Genomic DNA, 21,239 nt, shown 5'->3' on the forward strand with positions numbered 1-21,239 from the left:
TAGCGTCCGCAATATTATCCTTCTGTTCTCTTTTTTCCCCTCGCATTTAGGCAAAAGTCTCAGAGGTGGACGCGTAGAATGGCGTCCCCTATGCTTGAGAGTCGCATCGAACCGCACAAGAAGGCGCACTTCAGTCTGCACATCAGCGACCGCATAACAGGCAGCGACGACGCGCCAGGGGAGTTTAGCAGCGTCAAATGTGAGTCTTGCCTGCAATGTTCCTGTCCTTGTCCGCTTTCTAATCCAGAGGGTAGACAACCACAAGCCCCCACAAACATCCGACTCGCGCTCTACCACGCTTACTTCGCCCTCGTCGACCGGCCTATACAACCTCCGCATCGACGACACGAACAGCTCGGGCGACAAGGACATCTTCACATTCACAGGGCAGAAGTCACAACCCAAGAAGTCATACGTCCTCGTATTCGATCCCGCCAGCCAGCAGGCCACGCTCGAGCCGCTGTCCAGCAGCTACATCTTCAACCTCGCGACCAAGAACGGCAAGGACGTCTCGTCACAACACGCCAAGATATATCCCAAGAAACTCAAGGGTGACGCAGAGAGCAAAGATGGCGAAGAGGATCTCTTCGGCGAGGCGGCGGCTGACGACGAGGGAGGGGACCCTGATGCAGACAACCCCTACGACTTCCGACACTTCTTGAGCAAGGAGAAGGAGAAACGGGGCGACGAGTCCGAATACAAATACGCGTCTTCGCCAGACTACCGCACAGGCACAGGCAGCGCCGTCAATACACCTCAGTTCGGGGCCCGCGCCTCTGCGACTGCTGCTCCAGCGCGGAAGGCTGCCGCTATACCAGCGCCCAAGAAGCGCAAGACAGCGGCCACGAACCCCATGGTAAAGCCCAAGAAGACGCAAGCCACACCAGCCGTCCGCCTCCAGCGCACCGCAACCGACACAACACCAAAGCCCAAAGCCAAGCCCGCAGCACCGCCAGCGTCGAGAATCAAATCCTCCGAAGTCATACACTCGTCTGACGAATCCGACGGCGAAGCAGCTTCCTCGCCAGCACATCCATCGCCACCTCGCCAACAACATCAGCAACACCACGAGTCCGACGACGACGACGACGACGACGCAGAGGGCGAGTCAGACGATGACGGTGGCCTCGAGATCGAAGTGCCCGACGCACGCCCACCACGACACAACAAGGGCGCAATGGCATCTCTCGGCTCAAATCTCAATGCAGGTTACCTCCGCTCCCCCTCCAACGGCCCGATATCCCTCGCCAGCGCCGCCAACAGCGATGGTGAAGGCTCGCCGAACCCCCGCCGCAATCGCAACGCTCAAGACGAGATCGACTTTGGTGATCTGGGCGGCGATGATGCAGAAGGTGAGGATGATGATGAGGACGATTACAACAGAGACATTGAACCTATGGACATTGGTCCACCTGCGCGACAGGAGACGGCAGGTCATGACCGCAAGTCCAGCATGGCTGGTGAAGCGGCAGCAGCCGACGACGATGAGGACGATCTTGAGGAGCTTATGAGGAGAGGTTTGATGGGCGGGGACAGCAGTGAAGAGAGTGAGGAGGAGTGAACACGCCATTATGGTTCTGCCGTCTATCTACTTGGTGGTCCATCTCCCTGTTCCATCGCATGCACGAGGACGACTATGCTTGGTTGTGACGGCTGAGCGATCAAATCGCTCTGCCTGGACGATCTTCCGCGTCGTTTCTGGAAGCCTCGCGCGCCAATGGTGACTCCGACGTTGAGTAAACCATCGCTTCGACCGGCGCAGGCTGCAATACCACTTCCGCCGTCTTCACTGGATGTTGATGCTCGATCTCCCGGTACTGCTGTACAAGATTGAAGGGAGCGCATATAGCACACCACAGGTCCTTCCGCCTATTGCCTTCCAGTCCGTATTTCTCCCGAAGGCGCCCTCGGTTACGGAAAGGCAGCACGATGCATAACAAGCAATAAGACCCACAACAGGTCAGACAGCAACATCCCCAACACTATATGTTTCTGGTCAGCGTGGACTCAATGTCAGGGAGCAAGGATAACTCGCGGGTCCGTTGCAGGAAGCCTTCCAACAATTGTACCCTTCCATGTTTCCTTCATGGTCCTGTTGGTACCGGATTTTGCCGTACAGAACCCATGGACAGCAGCATGCGAGCCAGCCTGTGCAAACCCATCAGTTTGTATTCATACTAGAAGATGAGAACCCGTACCTGTGCTAGCTGGAGTACAGCAGTTACGCCAGCTCTGGTTCCACTCTGCCATGGTAGTGTTGTACTTAGGTTATTGCGCTGGTGAGGATATTGAGAGATTGGTAGTAGAGCGATACATCTACACTGATGAAGAATATAAACCTTCTATGACTCCGTCCTGCGCTCGAATCTCGTTGATGACTGGAATATTGTGCGACGTTGCCATGTTGGTCTGCTTCGTCACAAAGTCTGAGCGCCGTATGTGCTCGAGCAGTGACAGAACCAATAAGGAAACAGTGCAGTCCCCTTGAAAGTGCTATCCTTGTGGCTGTAAGGGGGACGGTCAAATACTAGCGGTAGCATTCTTGTCAAACAGGTCATAACTGCAGTTTCTCATGGTAATCTGTGAATGGGTGGTGAACGGTCTTGGTTCTGTATAAGTATAACACCGAGATAGCTTCTCTTAGTATTCTATTACTCTAATCCTACATGCAAAGCTGGACCAACGGTTTTTTCGTCCAAATATATACTCGAATCATTAAACATAGTCTTCCGTGAAGTCTTCATCAAAATCCATCAAGGTCGGAGACGCGTGACAAGGTGGTGATGCTCTAAAAACGCGACGTGGAAAGCATTCAGAGCCAAGCGAAAACGGCCATAACACCCGCAAGCAGCGCACCCATTCCCTTGAGCTCTTTGCCCAGGGCATCCGCCGCAGCACCGGTGGAAGGGGGCGCGGATGTCTCCGCACTGTCAGATCCAGTTCCTGAAGAGCCGGACTCCTCTGCGCCAGAGCCTCCAGTCGCCGTTGCGCTGAAGCTGCCAGACGTAGGGGTACCGTTGAAGTCGTGCTTCTGGCCCAGTGTGGGCAGGGGAGATGTGGGGTTGACTTCCCAGACCGAGGTGGTGAAGTCGGGGCAGACAACAGGCGAGTTTGTGGGGTTGTAATCCGCCGCCTTCACACCGGTGGGGTTCAACGTAGCCCAGACAGCAGAGAGGTTGGGGAAATCGGGTTCTACTGGGGTAGGTTTTCCTGTGTGCTGTTAGTCAAGGTGTCTAAGAGCAGTGTAGGATGTACGACATACCTGAGCGAGGGAAACCATCCGGTGCTTGAGCAGGGTCAACCTTGGGACCGTAGCTGATGAGACCGTAATCGTTCATCTCCTCGATCCATTCGTAGATAATGCTGCCAGACCAGACGTCGGCCATCTCTCCGAAAAGCGCCTCTTGGTCCTTGAAGTCGCGCGGCCTTGCTGTGTTGCAACCAGTCTCCGACATGAAGATGGGGATGTGCAGATCCTCGGAGTTCTTCTCAAGCTGATCATAGCCAGACTGTTGGTAGGAGCTCTGTCCGCACCAAGAGTAGGCGTTGAGACTGAAGAAGTCGAGACGCTCAGACGCATTGTCGCCGCAAGCGAGGTAGTTCTGCAGCATAGGGCGGAGACTGGCGATGTCGGCAGCAGAGTATCCTATTGGTATGCTGCGGTAGCCCTTCTCGTCGCGGTAGGCCTTCATATCGCGGGCGGCGGCCTTGATGTAGGGTGAGGTGACGGAGCCGTTTGCGGTGGTAATGGCCTCGTTGCCAATGAAGAAGCCAGCAGTGTTGTCGTACTGGTGAAATTCATCCATGACCTTGGCGAAAGCATCACGCTGGTCGGTCTCCCAACGAGGAGTGTTCTGCTCGACCTGAGTATCGAAGGTATCGAGATCGACCCAGATGTAGATTCCAGCGTCCGCAAATGTCTTCATGCATTCGGTGTGGTCGGAGTCAGGGTCGACGTGGTAGACACGGATCGAGTTGGCACCGATGGTCTTCATGAGCGCGGAGTCGAGACCACATTGCGTCGCATCGATGAGAGGGTCGTCGGGAACGAGTTGGTACGCGATACCTGGACGTGAGTGTCAGTGTGCGTCCTCATTGAGTCTTATCGTCGGACATACCCTTGACGTAGAACTGGTTGCCCTCGCTGGTGAAGAACTTGGAGCCCTTGACTTCAATGGTAGGAATAGCCGACGCGACAGCGCTCAAGCCCGCCAACAGGCTGAGCGATACCAATTGGACCATCTTGCAGTGTATCGACGAAGTGGTTTGCTTTCGATGTGGCGCGGTTGCAAGAGAAAATGTGTCGCGATAGCTGCAAGCAAATATCAGGCAAACGCACTAGCTCGCCGCAAGTGCACAGTGAACGGCAGTGGCGTCGACTAGGAACGAACGAACGAACGACTGTACAGCGCAGAAAGGAAGCGCAAACGGGCGTGAAGAACGAGACCAGCGACAACGAGAGTGAAATAGCTGAGAAGAAACAAGACGAACAACTTCTCGCGTCTCGACAAACAAACCAGCGAACCAAGCTATCGCTCCTTCCAATCTCCATCATGGCCGCTTGCCGCAAATGCATCCCGCCTTCCCTAAGCGGCGCCAGTAGCAGGGCACAAACGGCAACGAGGCCCATCATGACAGTGATAGAGGACAGGCGCCGTGGGTGCTGGTGGAGACGTGCGCCCGTGCTGCCGCCGATCGTCTGAGCGTGCCATTGGTTGGGACGCGTTAAGCCTGTTGGCGTGCAGTCTTGATGCAGCTAAGACGCGCAGAACAGGAAATCACGGTTGCTTGGTGCCTTAGCGCGGATAGCCGATTGTGGAACCGGCTACGGATAGACAGCCGAAACACCAGAATACACCCGCCCGGGATGTGACAGCTGCGGTCAATTTATGTGGCACAGAGCTGTAAGAAGTTTGTTTTTTGCGACGGGTCGATGCTATTATTATTCCCAATAATACTGCCTCCGCGATCTGCCTTCTCGTCGAGGTTGTGCTCGAGTTTATGAGCGTTATCAACGGCGACTACGACGTCGGCTTCGGTATTTCCGACTAGAAGCGACACCGCCCTGGTAAGGAACATTCGCATCAGAGCAGTGATTAGATGAATACGTTCACAAACCCAGCCTATCATCACATATAGAGATGACATATCCACATCGTTTCAAACTCCCATCAATCAGATACCGTCACCCGCCGTACTCAAGCAATAGCTTGCAAAAGCCAGTCAAATTTCCACCTGGAAAATCTTGGCGTTTCACAGTCGCTCCCCATACAGATACAAGATGAATGATACCGGGTAGGAGGCAATGGAGATGGAACCAAGAAGTGAATTCCCCCAGCCCAGGCCTAGTGTATCATACATGGCAGGGCCAGCAAGCGGAAGGAGGGCCCCGAGAAGACATCGGAAGATTGTACTTGCAGCTGTTATAGAAACAGCATGAACAGTGTATGCGTCGACGAGGTACATGGCACTCGGCATCTACTTGTTTTTAGTCATCTGGATGCTGAAAGGTCGTTGGGATGCCAGAAGGAAGTCTTACATAGTTGAAGACCATGCCCATGCCAATGAAGACCGTACCAACGATAGGCACAATCCAATGCACTCTAGCCTGCGCAGACCATCCGTACCAGAACAAGCCAATTGGCGTGCACAAGCCACCAGGTATCATGGGTGGCAGTCGGTACTCTGGCTTTGGATCACCACCGTGCTTCGCGGTCAATATCTTGGAGACGGCATTCGCAGCCACGCCACATATGACGCATCTCAGCACCGAGCCGATGCCTATGCCGAGTGTTGCCAAGCCAGCCTCGCCGCTAGAGAAACTGTACTGGCCATAGAATACGATCTCGAAAGCAGTGAAGCAGAGATAGAGATAGCTATATACGATAGCGGCGTAGAGGGAAAGCAAGAAGACGATCGGGGATAAGAGCAACTTTAGTGGACGGGTGATGGAGAAGACAAAGAGACTCCTTGGCGTCTTCTCAGTGTCTAACGCAGACCGCAGACGCAAATTGCCCGTCTCTTTTCGCAAACGCTGTGCGCTGCGTTCAAGCAGGACGTAAGGGTACGACTCGCGCACAAACAAGATAGACACCAGGGTCATGACACCGCATGCGATAGCCATGATCCAAAAGGTCCAGCGCCACCCCGCTGCTGGGGCAAGATAACCGCCAATAACGGGACCGATGGCTGGCCCCAAGACAGCACCGATGATATACGCGCCCATGGCTCCAGCACGCTTCTCCGTTGCCACCATATCGGCGATAGATCCAGTACCGAGTGTAACAGGACATGAGCCCATGGCGCCGGCCAGGAAACGATATGCGACCAAAGAGGCCAGGCTATCAGACACTGCGCATGCCACGTTGAAGACGACGAAGAAGAATCTGCAATCTTGTACAAGATAGCCCGACCGTATAGTTCTGACAGTGGCGCGATCACTAGTGGTCTGAATGTGTATCCCAGAAGGAAGATGTTCGTCACCAGGGTGCCGACGGTCTGGTTTGTGGAATTGAACTGTTTGAGAATATTCAGAGTCGCAGCGGCGTTGATGGTGGAGCCAATGGGTCTAGAAGATGTTAGGATGCTGGGCCAGTGCGTAGTATGTCACTTACGAGAGAAGGGTTATGGACGTGACGATGATTAGCTGCGTCGTTTTGTTTCCAGAAGACCAGTTCATGGGATTTCTGGGTCAGCTAGTCCTTCAAATTCGACGATACCAGGATCGTCGGGTACTGGATCGTGTATGACATTGCTGCTGTGAGCCTTTTCACCGCCATGCTTTCAGGCTGACATGTCCGACTTGTCATTGAGGGACTAGAAACGCAAAGTTAAGGGTCACGGATTCAGCTGTGATCGGCTTGGTGCGGAAAAGATACTGAGAGAGCATTCGTTATGAAACGGAGATAGTCAAGAGGTATATATCTTGTCAAAGGATCCCATTCCTCTTCCGCTCGACGCTGCTCCGCGGAAGTCGACACGCCTACTGCGGGAATATATTGCTGATCCGTATATATTGCGCAGAGGTCGTTTCGTATACTCATCTGTGTCGGTGATTCAAATAGTCAAGCATGGCGTGTCCGCGGGTATTCCTTGGACTAAGCTCAATCTGGGCTAACGCATCCGCGGCGACGGACATGCTCCTTCTCTCTTCGAACCGATCGCGGCAGGAGCAACAAGTGTGAGGCACTTTCACTGTTGAGAAAATGGCGCACTCGCCTAGAAGCTAGTGTAAGCTTTTCTTGCGTATAGATATTAACACTCATACCCTCATGCTCCACTCCAATATTCTTTCCCCTTTGCGCCCACCCCAACCCAGCCTTCACAGCCACGGCAATCGCAACACCAATGATGTCAGGTAATTCCAAGACGACATCGACCACCCTTCACCTATGGACTCTCGATCCTGTCATCCGCGAACTTCAATCATGTCCAGCTGCTCGTGCAGCAGAGTTCGCGGATCTCATAATCCCTGGCCGTATCAGTCTCCTCAGTGTTGAGAATGGCGACGCTGTCCAGAGTTCTGCTACTGTTTATGGTGCCTCCAAAGTCACTGACATTCCGGAATTGACACTGTACGAAACAGGCGCCTGTTGGCCACACCCGCGCTCACTGAGGAAGATTCTGGAGAAGCACCAGTCGTGGGTCGACGAAGCGCAATTGTATCCCCCCAGGCCCCCTCCTCTTTCTCTCCGTTTATTCGAAGGTGACGGAAGTCGGGAGAGTATAGCTCGAACGCTTGTGGAACATCTTGAGGACCAACAATTTGCACCATACGCAACGACGCTCACCTTCCGATCGCCTGTAATAGACCGATGTCTCAGACTATTTCAGGGCGAGAACGAGGCTTCGAGTACGCTCACCCGGTCATCCATCGACACCACTTCGATCATGTCCTGTGGTGCTCTCCTTCCCTTGGAGGCGTCAGCCCTGATGAGCACCAGTACCATACATGTCATCACCGGTGTGCGCGTATACATCGTGTATCCGCCTACGCCGCATAATCTGACGACGCTGAACAAGTATCTCATAGATCTTGCCGGAGATATCGCACCAAACTACGCAAGTGTATGCCATGAGTTAGAAAACGGTATTGCCTTTGTTCAGCGTGCCGGACAGGCTGTGACCATACCGCCTTGTTGCCCCACGGTGGTGTTCGCAACCAAGACCAGTGCCGCTGTTACCGTCCGTTCTCGGTGCGTGGAAGACTTGCCGTTGCGGCTAGAGCATCTTGATATCCTGATGGCTCAAATCGTATCAATACAGCTCATATGTCGGCAGACACCAGAGGAATCATTGGAGTACCACACCACGCAGCTATACAAGGACATGACGACCGTTCTTAGAGCACTGGAGCCGAGTGGTGCCAATCGCGCGCTGCTCGTAGCCTTGGGCGCTATGTGGGAAAGGGAACATTCTCGATTCCGTGGTCTTGTAGAATCTCATGTCGAAAAATCGTTGAAAGAGCATATTCGCCGGAATATTCCAAGAGTATGGAGCCTAGCTGTTCAGAACCAAGGCCTCAGGCATTGTCCTGTCTGCAAGGTGAGCATTGAAGGTCGTGGTGTGGTATTCCTCACCCACTTCCGAACAGAGCACTGGGATGCGGGCGGATCCGCTTACCCAGACAAGGACGAGTTGATATCTGTTGCGGGTGAGGGTTCGCGACAGCTCACTGGGGATGGCGACATGTGAGACGACGGCGACCACGCTGGCTCGCGTCCAATCGCCGAATGAGGTGAGCGGATCTTCATCCTCCGGTTCCGACGTCAATGGAGTATATAGTCGCAATGAACTTGTGCTATCAGTCGAGAGCACGATGCCGCTGTTGGGGGATGAACCGGATCGCGGCCCAGCTCGCTCCGGACACATTGGAGGCAGCGATGCAGATAGCTCCACAGATAGCGTCAATTAATCTGCGCAAAAACATTCATCCATCCATCGGGGCGATCTCAGAGTATGTGACTGGAGGATGTTTGACGAAGTCGAGTTCCGGAGATGAAATACTGGTGTGAAGGCGGATGGGAAGCGGAAGACTTCCGCATTAGCCCGGACTTGGTTAGCGCAAGCGAATGACGTATACAAACACCCTGGAACCACTGAAGTTGTCTGCTACCTAACTGCAGCGCATTTCCCAAACTTCTTTTCCCCACCTCATTTGATAATTGTACAGAATTTAGTGTAATGAAGTGATTGAAGATTAGGTTTGTAAGTGGGCATTATGTGCGAAACGAAAGACTTTTTATGGTACACTCAACCGCCACATATTCACAAGTCTGACCCGGTCCAACACCAGCCCGATTCTATATCCATGCCGTAACATCCCATTCAGAAACCTAACTATCCACGACAGACACAGCTTCCACCGACCTTCCCCGATGATAACTTTTGGTCTTCTCATTAAGGCCGGATGGTCAGTGGGGATGTCATCTTCTCCAAGGATACGTCAGGTCATTTCCTCGTCCCGGATATGCTGAGGCTGATATCGTCAACCGTTAGGCGTGCCAGACTTAGGATTACCGGCATCTTCTAAAGCATGAGCGCTGCTCACACGTTTCTAGCGGTACATTCCGTGCGAGCACCCCCGTGGCCCAGAGAAAGAGACCGGCGTCTCGTATAAGTATGGCGAAGAAAGAGTCGGAAGACGCGATGATCGCCGTTTCGGTGAGATTGATGTTCTTGAAACTGCTGACAAAGTGCTGGAAGAAGATGATGAAGAAGATGCCGAGCGCGTTGAGTCCAATGAGGAGCGTGGAGAGACTTCTGCTGATCGTATGGGTGTTATGTTGGACATGTCAGACAGTTCGACGGCGTCATCTTGTTCTTGCCGATGTCGACTTGATCGTGCTTCGCCTTTGCGGAAGATTTGGGGTAGTTGTAGAAGTTCTGAGAATTGGAACATGATTGCTGATGCATCCCACGATTGCGGATGACAAGCCGCCTTTTCAAGACCAGATCTCTCCTTTGTAGGACAGGGATATCAAGGAAAAGACTTCGTATCGCAGGCTAGCGTTAGAGAAAAGACAGTCAACGAAAGCGGTAACATCCCCAGCTCTAGCCTCTGGAAAGCTCTCCAGATCTTCTCCAAAATTATGTTCCTGCTAGTTCTTGTACACGCAACGACGGTGTTTTGCGCTGGATATCCCGCTTCCGTTGGACGTGTGACGTTGTGTCATGTAGCAAGCCGGCGGCAGCTACGTAGGCTATTTGGCTCAAGTCGCACGACAGAGAGCTTTCGTGGGGAAATAACATTTGCGCCAAATATATTGCCTCTTGCGACTTTTCACTGGCAAGACTGAGACGGGCTGGGCCTGCTACAATTACGCCACTAAGTGTCGTTGGGGAGATCAGGAAAAGCTCTAATTTGGGGAAGCTTGCAAGGGGCAGGAGAAGCCCGCGACGCATCGAGCAACAAACAGCGACGAAGATGACGGAAGTCTGTTCTCTGCCATGTCCCGCTCATGACATCGGAATACTGCATCTCATTGTAGGCATGATACCGCATTCCACGTGGCATCAGTCACGGGTAGAGACCGCGGCAGCTTGTCACTACCCCCAGCGGGCCGATCAAGATTGCTCAACTCGACCAGAAGAGTGCACATGAAGCGGAGGATCTACCCCAAAAGGCACTCTTGGACGCATTTTTCGATCCCGACGGAATGTTTTAATCAAGCAATATCGATGATTATCGCAATCTTGTTCGATCAAGCAGCCATATTTACGATCGATGCTATGTCGAGACTCTCGGTAGACTACGATGGGCCTTCCACTGGTCGATGAAGCAACGTACGCTATAACAAAACGCCATACCCTTAGCGACTCAGGCTACAGTAGCAAAGCTTGGACTAATAACGAGTCGTACGAACCGTGTGTAGGGGTCGTAGTGCCATATGTCTTCTCGCAGAGATAATTGGTCTATCTTTGTTCCCAGAAATTATCGAAAGCAACGCCACTGTTGCTAGCCTCAGCACCGTATACCTTTGGAACAGGAAATTTCACGGGATATCGTGGTTTGAGTGGAGATATGACGTGACCTTGGAAGGCTACGCAGTAGTATGCTATGGTTTCCTGAGAGTGTCCAGTCAACAGCAAGTCCTTCTTCGAAGCTACATCATAGTGCAACCCGTACACCACACCCGCGGCAACCGCTATGGCTCTCGAGTCCCCCTCTTCCCCGCTGAACGCTCCCGTCACTAGACCGGGTCGTCGGGATATGACTCGCTCGGATTGTCGCACGCAAGGGATACACACACCAGCATTTTTGAGAAAGCGTTGCGCAAAAGCAGTACTTCGCCACTGAAGACTCTGCATCGATGATATGGAGACATCGATCATTTCGGGCGGCTGCTGGATCGAAGACCCTTCCCCATACGAATCAATACGCGGTGGCACCTTCGCACTGCCAACGTGATACCGCATACAACTCAGACTGATCTAATATGAGCGTGGAGACGTAGGACCGATGTACCTAAGTAAGCGTCCCCAGAGCCCACCCACCTTCATCAGCAAAGACATAAAATGACGTAGAACACACCGAAACCCTCCACCACTACGAGCCGAAGGGTCACATGTGCAACCATTGATTGGATGAAAAAGTGAAAAGAACAATATGCTAGTAATACTGCCCATCTCCTCGTTGGAATTTGCGTAGAAAGCAAGAAATGAAACGCAGAAAGCAATCGCTAATTTGTATGAGGGATCTACGATCCGTAGATACCTCCAGACTGTACTTTTCCCCATCGCTCCCAGCGCATCACGCGCCTGCTTCCTGGAAATCTGCATCGGCTTCGGATTTCGTCGATTTTGCGGCAGCGCACGGATGTCTTCCTTAAACGTGTTTTTCGTTCTGCTCTTTAACGTGAATGGGCTTCTTGTCCTCGTCCACTTCCATGTTCTCGGAGACATCGGTGCTAGAGGCTTCCTGGCTCTCGGACTTGATGCTGTCTTGGCCGTCCATCTCGGTTTTGACAATCTGTCTCAATTTGACCATGGCTTGAATGATTTCAAGTGCCGTCCTATGGTTGATCTGGCTCTTGACGTGCTGCCATAATTCGATATCAAGATACCCGGCCAGGGAGTCAATGACGAGGCCCTTCAGGTCCTGGGGTGTGCTCTCGTCCTTCATAGCGTGGTTGAAGACAACGGCGACGATGTCGTCAGCGGCGGGCTTTGTGCCATATCCTATGAGCGTTTGGAAAGAGGTACCATCGGCATCGGCGCGCTCGATGCTGATGTTAGTAGCGTTGAATATCGCTGTACGGCATTGATCGGCGAGCACTTCGATCCCAATCTGTTGAGCGAGCTTCATGACAGCGTATGTCTGTTCTGTCCCCATCAACGGAAACCTTCTCTGGTACATCCACTCCATGAGCGCTCGAACCGTGGACTCTTCGACATCGGGGAGTATGATACGATGTTGGGCGGCGGCTTTCAATGGGTCACCCTTTGCCTTCTGAATTTCGGTCTTGTTGATGGCGTGAAGTCGGGCAAAGAGCAGCGAGGCTACGGTGTATACGGCCTGAGGCTTAAGAAGCTCCAAACGGCTAACTAGACTCAAGTCGGCTGCTGGCTTCTGAGGCATCTTCTTGATGTTCTTGGCGTGATGCTCTCCAGCTACTGCGTCCATGATTACCTCTTTGACGCCTTTGGAGTATCCAAATAAAGGATAGTTGTCATATGCCTTCATAATCAGAGGTTTGGCCTATAGAATGTTAGAGATAGACCATCAAAAGCGGAAGTCATGCAAGGAAGAAACTGAACAGGCCTGTAGCCTACGTCAATAAAACGTCCTTAAGTGAGGAGATGTATCGTCAACGTAGGCTTATGGTGCTCAGCTCTTCCCTTGAACAAGGTGGAGGGCCCGCTGATGCTTGCATATCTACATCCAGGGTGTATCAACAAGACATACCTGTTTATCGAAGAGACCAGTTTCGAACGCCTTCGCACTGACCTCGGGGAATACGTATTGGGCCAGCTCATCGCGGACGTTGTCGGCTTTCTCATAGTTGAGCATTGTGGGCTTCGCCTTTTCGAACATATTGCTGAGTTGCTTGCTGTGGCAGCAAATCATCTCTTGATGAAAGATGAGCTTGGTCTGGAGGTCGGGTCCGCATTCGATGGTGATGGGCGTTCGCATAAGCATTTGGGGCGGGGTGATATCGACGAGATCTGGAACGTGTGGGATCTCGATAAAGTCGTCGCTGTTATCCATTGTAGGTAGATGCATGGAGACAGTCGAGCGTTCGGCACTGGTGGTGGTATCAATCGAGGCGCGCGACGGTGTCGCTGGAGGTGTAGTAGCCTTGGAGTGATCCATCATGGAGTGACAGATATTTGCAGCTGGTGGTCGTCTGTGTGCGAGATGAGAAGAGTTGAGGAGGCAGGAGAGATGGAGGGAGAAGAGAGAGCTGACAGTGTTTTATATGCTGGGTGCAGGTGGCCGTCTGCGTGCGGGAAGAGGAGAGTTGAGAAGGTAGCAGAGAGAGAGGGAGGATGTAGACCTGGCAGTGTTTTATAAGCTGGGCGCATGTATTCGAGGTCACCGTCTCTCACCTCAAAGTAAAAGAGCCTGAGCAAAGGGTCCACCCGAAGCGGGCCTGAGATAGCAGTCACTTCGATATCACCAGGGACGGCAATCTACCAACAAGATAGGAGTGTAGAGGTGGGCGGTATTACTGACTGCTGCATCGACGATGAAGACGGTCAAGATGAGTAATGTTCAATTCTAAAAGTGGTAGCCTGCCGCAGCAGTGTCGTGACATGGTATCGATGTAGACTCCAAATCACCGCCAACTCCTTCCCATGCTGTGATCAATCATGCTTAGCCGTTCGAGGATTATACTATATCTTCCTTCGTTTGCTCGCGGTGGGCAGGTCCTCTTCTTCAACCGATGGAGTACCCTCATTTCCCGTGCGACCACTATCCCTCTCCACGTCTCTCCAAGTACTGACTAGGCCTTGAACCGTTTGGAACATGTCTCTCGCATCGTTCACCACGCCATCCTCTCCAGGGTTGAACATGACGGCGTTGACAAACATGCGCATGAGCTCCTTCTCCAGTTGCGCAGCGTTGACAATGGCCTTGGGCGGGACATTGTCAGCCGTCACAGGCAACTCTACGACGCCTCCCATGACACCACCAGGACTACCGGTTGGGTTATCTGACGCGGCTGCGGCTGCGGCGACTTGCTTTGAGCCTGTTGCTATAGCCTTCTTGATGGAAGAAAGATCTGTAGGGCGCTTGATGATGTCGTAGTATCCTTCTGCATCCTTCGCGCGAACGGCCGTATTGAATGTCGAGGCATGTTTGTGCGAGTTGATATCGTACATCATGGGTGCCGTCATGCGGGCGAAGTTCCGTGGCGCGACCAGGGTCTTGGGTGGGCCTGGAGTGCTGAAGGACGCATCGTCATTCTCTTCGAGAGACGCCTCACGGGCATTTCGTTTTCGACGTGATGAGAGTGATGAGGCCGGAGCTGCTCCCCGGCGTCGTGTGGACATGTGTGACGGTGTTCCAACAGAACCTTCCTCTTCAGTGGGGTCCACCGAGTTTCCGCGCTCTGACTTAATGCGACGACCAGCTTGCGACTCGTTATCACCTGCTACTGTATCGGTATGCGAGAGGATGGAACGGCTTCGACTCCGATCCCGCACAGAACCACCTGCGCGGGAGGAGGCTATGCTGCCGGGTCTTGTTCGTTTCGCGGGAGCTTTTCTCCGTGAGCGTCCAGACCGAGTCTCGGGCTCCAGTAAAGAGTCGTCTTCTTGATCGTGGTGCTGAGAGTTTTGTGGTGTCTCGACGTCTATCGTGGACTCTTGCTCTGCCTCTTTGCCTTTGCCCTTTGTCCGTGATTTGCGCTGCGTCTTCGCCTTTGGTGATGTCTGTTTTGGCCGAATCAGCGGCGGTACGTCGTCGAGAGGAAGCACTTCGGGGCGCGGGCTCGCAGAACTTCCAGGTGTCCCGGTAAAGCTTGATCGTTTCCAAAGACTCTTGGCTGACACCGGGGTTGCTAGAGCACTTTGCGGAGAGCGTGCATTCATCGGGGTGGAGAAAGACTGTCTCGCCTGGATGACGAGGGGATGCATCTGAGGCGCGCCTGATCTGCCGGTGCCGGTGCCGGGAGTCTGTATGTTTGCTCTGGGCTGCTGCCGATTGCTCGCAGGCGTGGAGACCTGAGGGTGGTGCGGCGGCACGGCGGCTTGATGGTGGACGCGCGAGGGGTCTTGAGGCGCAACTTGGAACGGTGGAAGCATGAAGCCTGCCTGGGGCGGTGGCTGGGCCATTTGCGGTTGTAGTGGGTGGTAGGGCTGGTGACCAGGAGGGGGATAATGCGCCCTCTGTTGTTGTCCATGGTGAACTCCGGGTGAATGAGGCCCTGGAGCTTGTTGCATGGGGAACTGCTGGTGTGGAGGGTATGGCGGTTGGGAGCCTGGTGGCCCATACTGAGGCGCGCCATTCATCGCGTAGTTCTGGCCTGGCTGGGGCTGGAACTGAGGCCCAGGAGACCCCAGCGCTGGTGACGGCGGTTGCGGGGGATGGCTGGCATTTTGGTGCGAGCCTGGCTGGGGCTGTATGTTCTGGGGGTAGTTGTAGTTGGCGTGCGGTTGCGGCGGTTGCTGGAATCGCGACGGTGCGTGCGGCTGACTTGGGTTTGGCTGCGGCGTGGAAGGCGTCCGTCGTCCGTCTGAAGAGGGATGTTGCTTCTTGCGCTGGGATGGCGAAGGGTGTCCGTTCGGGTGTGGTAGCGCGGATGCCGGCTGCTGTTGAGATGGATCTGGGGAAGGCGCGATGGCGGGCGCTCCACGTGTGCCATTCTGGACAGGCGTGGGGTTCGCATTCGGCTGCAGCGTCTTCGGGGCGAGATGCGGCGACTTCCTGGGCAGCGTAGGACTGCGCGATGACGGTGTCCGGCCGCTTGCCTTCTCACGCAGCTGGTCGTCCCACTCTCCGCGCTCGATGCCCTGGAGGTCGCGCTGCAGCCGCTCGTAGCGCTCCTCCTCTATCCGGATCTGCTCTGTGATCTCATATCGATAAGACGCGTAGAGCTTGGTGACGAGCTTCGGGATCAGGTGCTGGTGCTGCAGCGACTCCTGCACCGTCGGCAGACTTGGGCTATGCCTCTTTCTCTTGGCCGGATTCGTGACTTCGCCGTTCGGGCCATCGCTGTCGCCGCCCTGCTCGTGCTCGAGCTCCCGCTTCAGACGCTCCAGGTAGAAGCTGCGCAGCGCATCGGGGCTGAGGCGGCCGGGCTGGAAGTACTTGTGGGCGGCCACGTCGGGGTGCTTCTTCAGCAGGTCGGAGATGCGCCCGAAGACAGACGGGGCGACGCCGTAGGCATGCAGGCACTGGAACAGCAGCAGCGACTCGAGGTTGGTGTAGGCGGAGCCGCTAGTATTCATCCCCCAGGCGTGTGCAGCGCGAGGGCGATGGGCCTGGGGCGGAAGGGGAGCCACGGCTGCGGGCGCGGGCGCGGTGGGCGGAGAGGCTGCTACGGCAGGCAGACGGGCATCGCATGCGAGAGTCGTGATGGGCGCGGCGGGCGGGGAAATTGAGCGAGATGGACGGGGGCTTGGTGGTGTCGAGGGAGATTGTCGCAATGTCGCAAATTGTCGTCGGGGTTTCGCAGCCCAGCCGCCTGAAGCCCCCATCGGGCGCCCCCGGCCAGGGCCAATCAGGCGCGTCCGGCCTCACGTCGCCTCACGCGAGCGCGGGGCCAGAACCAGACCTGACAGCGGGCCCTGATGTACTGCGATACTTTGGGATAGGTAGCTTTATAGCCCTATATGCCTCTACATCCTGCTGCACCCGCACCTACAACTTCCTGTGGTTGTCGTTGTGCCCGTATCGTCGGCCATTCTTCGTCGGGCACTCGGGAGCGGCGCTCAAACTATCATTGATCCCTCGCTCCTCCAAGCTCCACCTCCGATCTACGCCCAAATTAGCTTGGGGCATAGGCGTCCCCTTTTCCTAACATTACAATCGTCCTTCCCTCTCTATTCCAGGGTCGCCATATTATGCTCCCTCCCCTCCACCCCAGGTCTGGCTGAGTTGCATGAAACATCTTTGATCCGCTGAGCCACTTGCCCATATTTGTCTACTCTTGCACCAGCCCATAAATATATCCACCGTCCCCGAGCCTCCCCACGCCGCCTGCTTCTTGCATAACCCGCTCCTGCTCCCCATCCCATCACCATGACTTCCTCGTACCCTGCACACTCGGCCACCATGGACGACCCAGACCAAGGCTGGAAGCCAAACAACCGCCCTCAATCGTGAGCTCTCCCGGCGCTAGGCATAGCTCCCGCCTGTCTGAGACTGACCACGCCTGCAGCACCCTAGCCCGCAACTTCATGTCGGAGCTCGACAGCCTGTTCAACTTGGACGAAGGTCTCGCGAACCTGGACAAGACGGTCCTGGAGAAGTACGGCCCGCCCTCTTCACCGCTACTTGGAGCCCGCTGACAGGCGCGCAGGAAGCAGGCAGTCACGACCCAGACCAAGGAGCTCGAGGCCCTCGAGGCCAGGCTCAAGGCCGCCGAAGAGCGCCTCAACCAGGCAAAGAGCAACTCGCCCCCAGCCAAGAACGACACCCAGAGCGAACAAGACGCCGCTCGGTCACAAGGGGCCGCCAGCCCCCTTGCCGCAAAGTCCCAAAACATGCCAGGTGCGCTACCAGAGACACCGACTCCTACTTCGACTACCAGTGCTGACTATGTCCTGGTAGAGAGGCCACTGTCCGCCAAGCCTGAGACCTCATAGTTCTACCTCTTCATACGATACCACGATACCCCGGCATTGCGCCCACATCCATGTACACTGCTTGATCTCTGCGGTTGGGAGACTGCATCTTGGAAAGGGGCATATACTTTATAATCGACGATGGCATTTTCACTTCTGGTTGGCGACATCTGTTGGTGCTGCATGTCTTTCTTTGGATGGGTTAGCTGCAAATGCTACATAAACTTCATCTTCTCTTTCCGTTTCCTTTGTGGTGTTCTGCTCAGTCCGGCTATACGGCACTAACTCCGTAGCTTCGAGCACAGGCCTTGTACCTCGTTGCTCCACGCGCTCGACTCACCACCTGGGCAACAACTCAGCGAACAGTCAGCAGCTCAACATGGACAACGTCACCGAGACAGTGCTGACCGAATCATTCGATAAGCTCGTCTCTGAAGGTGTCATTGTCTACGGCCCCAATGAGTCTATCAAATTCGATCACGAAGGCTTCCCGGTAAGCTAGTCCAGCAACGGCAACAGTCACACCAGTCCTTACTCACACCTTGGCCAGATAGAGTTCCGGATCTGCCCAGCACTAGCAACCAAACCTCACACCGTAGGCGCTGCGAACCATGCCTTTGACCAATCACGAAAATATGGTCCTGGCAGCGACATGTTCTGTCCAGACGAGCGACTCAACATCACACAGCTCAACGGCACGCACGACCTAGCACTCAACCTATTCTGCGTCGACAGGCCGCAACTGCTCATGTTGACTCTGGACTCGTACAAGCGTCAGCACGAAGCTCTTGACCTAGATGACTTTGAGGTCATGTTGCAAGTGTTACGGAAGCTTCCAAACTTTTACGTCATCTTCAACTGTGGAGAGAAGGGTGGATGCAGCAGGATACACAAGCACCTTCAGGGCTTGAGAGGGCCGCCACATGCTTTCGACTACATCATGTCTTCGCTCACCGACGCATCGAAGAAGGTACCTTTCCAGTTCTTTGTCCATGAATTCAGTCATGGCTTCTCGAGTACGCCCGCTTCGACTGTTCTCGATGTGTATAAGACACTCATTGCGCGGTGCCGCACGCTCATGGGCACATGTGAGGAGGAAACACCTCCCCATAACGTCATCATGTGGGCCGACCGTCTCGTGATTGTTCCACGTCGCAGAGGAACCACAGAGGGAGCGAGCGCGAATGCTGGAGGCATGCTAGGAAGCGTATGGATATCGGGACAGAAGCATGTGGATGAGTGGTTGAGGCTCGGCTACGCGAACGTGTTGAGAGAGCTGGGTGTTCCAAGTTGTTGAGAGAACGCGGTGATGCTGTTCGCATTCCACGCATACGAGCAGGTTATTACTGGGGCGCATCCAGGCTGGTCAATCTTCATCCTCCTTCCCATCCAGGCACTCGCTTCGCCAAGGTACTCGCCAAACTGCAGCACGTCAACATGCTAACGAGCACCACGAGATCACGTACCTGGCATTGCCTAGACTTTGTATTTGGCCTATCTCGTAGCCAAGACAAGCCAGCGCAGTCTCCGAAACCCGCACCTGCCTAATGCGATAAGCTCAACGCCTCCGCACCAATCACACTCTCCTACCCACGTCGTCCAGAGAACATGCCAAGTGATGCTGTATATTAAACCGCCGTCCAGATCTTGATGTGGAGTTCCGAATTCCTTGGACTGCTAGCCTCCCGCGCTTGCATCATCTACGTTGAGCTCCTTCGAGTGTACATCTCCCGTGCTTGCAGGAGATCAGCCAGGAGTACGGGGTGAGTACCTGCCTAATCGATGCGAGACTTGGGGTAACAGGTAGGACGGTGTCCGCGGTACTACACACTGGATGGGAAGGTGGTTTGTGGTCTGGGGTGACGGTTACACGACTTAAAAGCAGGCTCTCCGCAATATCGTTCCGCACTGCACTGCACAACTGTTGTTGCATTCATTGCCTATCATGAAGACCACCATTCTTACCTCGGCGCTCCTTCTTTCCTCCACTGCACTTGCCACTGTCGTCCCAAGGGCTGGCAAGAAGGTCGACTACAATGGCTTCAAGGTACTACGTGTAGCCAGCACCGATGCTGTCAAGGCAGAGATCGAGAGCTTGGCTGCCCACATCCTCAACCCCGGCACATCCGCTGAGTTGGATGTCGTCGTTTCACCCGAAAACGTCGACGCCTTGACTGCCTTGGTGGCTGAGAGCAAGGTGCTCAACGAGGATGTTGGTGCAGCGCTTGCCGAGGAGGGAGAGATGAGCGTCTATGCTGGTTTGTGAAAAGTGTTGTTTGTGCGATGACATTTACTAATCATGTTCAGTTCCTAGCGAAAGCTGGTTCACTGCATACCACCCATACGCCGACCACATCCAGTTCCTCCGGGACCTGCAGGCTGGTTACACCGGTCAGTCTGAGATTGTCACTGTCGGCACCTCTGTCCAAGGACGAGCCTTGACTGGTATCCACATCTGGGGTAGCGGAGGCAAGGGCTCCAAGCCTGCCGTCATCATTCACGGCAACGTTCACGCACGAGAGTGGATTACATCCATGACCACGGAGTATGTCAGCTTTGATAAAACCCGAATTCATCTGCTAACACCAAACAGGTACTTCGCGTGGCAACTACTCACCAAGTACGGCTCGGACGCAAACATCAAGTCCCTCGTCGACAAGTTCGACTTCTACATCACACCCATCGTCAACCCAGATGGCTTCGTCTACTCCCAGACAACCGACCGTCTCTGGCGCAAGAACAGGCAGACTGTGAGCGGCAACAGCTGTGTCGGCCGTGACATCAACCGTAAGTGTACTTTCACCTTCACAGATGAGTACATCACTGACAGTTCTCCAAGGTAACTGGCCCTACAAATGGGAAGTCACAGGTGGAGCATCCACAAACCCCTGCTCAGAGACCTACAAAGGTGTAGCAGCCGGCGACGCCCCCGAGCTCCGAGGCCTGAAGGCGCAAGTCGACTCGCTCAAGGCGTCGCGCGGTATCCGTCTCTACCTCGACGTGCAGTACGTATCCAACCTTCCCATACCCATCTACTTCCCACTGACCCCACCCAGCTCCTACGGCCAATACATCCTCTGGCCCTACGGCTACGACTGCAACCTGCGCGCCGAAAACGACGCCCAGCACCGCTCCATCGCCACCCGCGCCCAGTCCGCTATCCGCGCCGTCTCCGGTACCGCTTACACCATTGGCCCCAGCTGCGCGACGCTTTATGCCACAACTGGTTCTTCGACCGATTACACTGATGTCACGGGTAATGCGACGTACTCTTACACGTATGAGTTGAGGGATAAGGGCACGTATGGGTTTACGCTGCCGGCGAATCAGATAAGGCCGACTGTGCTGGAGACTTGGGCGGGAGTTGCTAGTATGCTTAGGGATGCTTAGGGTGGGGGTTGGCTGTCGCATTCCCCTTCGAGCCCTTGTACTGGCCGGTCACTTAGACATTTTACTCTTTCTTGCACATACGACCATGGGACAATGGGAATTAGTTCACCCGC

At 54.5% G+C, this 21,239-nt stretch overlaps 9 protein-coding genes across 9 annotated transcripts; 5 read left to right on the forward strand and 4 right to left on the reverse strand.

The window, feature by feature from the left end:
• Nucleotides 1-78: 78 nt before the first annotated feature.
• J4E90_006907 (uncharacterized protein) lies at nucleotides 79-1,561 on the forward strand (the record flags this gene model as incomplete). The annotated part of the gene is made up of 2 exons (XM_051436449.1): nucleotides 79-199; nucleotides 255-1,561. The coding sequence occupies 2 exons, from the start codon at nucleotides 79-81 to the stop codon at nucleotides 1,559-1,561; spliced, it is 1,428 nt and encodes a 475-aa protein (XP_051289195.1).
• Nucleotides 1,562-2,812: 1,251 nt separating this feature from the next.
• J4E90_006908 (uncharacterized protein) lies at nucleotides 2,813-4,242 on the reverse strand (the record flags this gene model as incomplete). Its single annotated transcript, XM_051436450.1, has 3 exons — nucleotides 2,813-3,210; nucleotides 3,263-4,066; nucleotides 4,119-4,242. The coding sequence occupies 3 exons, from the start codon at nucleotides 4,240-4,242 to the stop codon at nucleotides 2,813-2,815; spliced, it is 1,326 nt and encodes a 441-aa protein (XP_051289196.1).
• A 1,246-nt stretch (nucleotides 4,243-5,488) lies between these two features.
• J4E90_006909 (uncharacterized protein) lies at nucleotides 5,489-6,679 on the reverse strand (the record flags this gene model as incomplete). The annotated part of the gene is made up of 3 exons (XM_051436451.1): nucleotides 5,489-6,351; nucleotides 6,414-6,568; nucleotides 6,615-6,679. The coding sequence occupies 3 exons, from the start codon at nucleotides 6,677-6,679 to the stop codon at nucleotides 5,489-5,491; spliced, it is 1,083 nt and encodes a 360-aa protein (XP_051289197.1).
• A 671-nt stretch (nucleotides 6,680-7,350) lies between these two features.
• J4E90_006910 (uncharacterized protein) lies at nucleotides 7,351-8,694 on the forward strand (the record flags this gene model as incomplete). The annotated part of the gene is made up of 1 exon (XM_051436452.1): nucleotides 7,351-8,694. One exon carries the CDS (start codon nucleotides 7,351-7,353, stop codon nucleotides 8,692-8,694), a length of 1,344 nt encoding a protein of 447 aa, XP_051289198.1.
• Nucleotides 8,695-11,827: 3,133 nt separating this feature from the next.
• Nucleotides 11,828-13,318, reverse strand: J4E90_006911 (uncharacterized protein; the record flags this gene model as incomplete). Its single annotated transcript, XM_051436453.1, has 2 exons — nucleotides 11,828-12,700; nucleotides 12,908-13,318. The coding sequence occupies 2 exons, from the start codon at nucleotides 13,316-13,318 to the stop codon at nucleotides 11,828-11,830; spliced, it is 1,284 nt and encodes a 427-aa protein (XP_051289199.1).
• A 521-nt stretch (nucleotides 13,319-13,839) lies between these two features.
• J4E90_006912 (uncharacterized protein) lies at nucleotides 13,840-16,398 on the reverse strand (the record flags this gene model as incomplete). Its single annotated transcript, XM_051436454.1, has 1 exon — nucleotides 13,840-16,398. One exon carries the CDS (start codon nucleotides 16,396-16,398, stop codon nucleotides 13,840-13,842), a length of 2,559 nt encoding a protein of 852 aa, XP_051289200.1.
• A 793-nt stretch (nucleotides 16,399-17,191) lies between these two features.
• On the forward strand, nucleotides 17,192-17,757 carry J4E90_006913 (uncharacterized protein; the record flags this gene model as incomplete). The annotated part of the gene is made up of 3 exons (XM_051436455.1): nucleotides 17,192-17,271; nucleotides 17,331-17,420; nucleotides 17,472-17,757. 3 exons carry the CDS (start codon nucleotides 17,192-17,194, stop codon nucleotides 17,755-17,757), a joined length of 456 nt encoding a protein of 151 aa, XP_051289201.1.
• A 358-nt stretch (nucleotides 17,758-18,115) lies between these two features.
• On the forward strand, nucleotides 18,116-19,033 carry J4E90_006914 (uncharacterized protein; the record flags this gene model as incomplete). Its single annotated transcript, XM_051436456.1, has 2 exons — nucleotides 18,116-18,229; nucleotides 18,287-19,033. 2 exons carry the CDS (start codon nucleotides 18,116-18,118, stop codon nucleotides 19,031-19,033), a joined length of 861 nt encoding a protein of 286 aa, XP_051289202.1.
• A 648-nt stretch (nucleotides 19,034-19,681) lies between these two features.
• On the forward strand, nucleotides 19,682-21,126 carry J4E90_006915 (uncharacterized protein; the record flags this gene model as incomplete). The annotated part of the gene is made up of 5 exons (XM_051436457.1): nucleotides 19,682-19,994; nucleotides 20,044-20,281; nucleotides 20,330-20,523; nucleotides 20,576-20,741; nucleotides 20,793-21,126. 5 exons carry the CDS (start codon nucleotides 19,682-19,684, stop codon nucleotides 21,124-21,126), a joined length of 1,245 nt encoding a protein of 414 aa, XP_051289203.1.
• Between the last annotated feature and the right edge of the window lie 113 nt (nucleotides 21,127-21,239).

Source organism: Alternaria incomplexa (assembly GCF_024043165.1).
Source record: "Alternaria incomplexa strain BMP 0042 chromosome Unknown scaffold_10, whole genome shotgun sequence".
Taxonomy (NCBI): Eukaryota; Fungi; Ascomycota; class Dothideomycetes; order Pleosporales; family Pleosporaceae; genus Alternaria; species Alternaria incomplexa.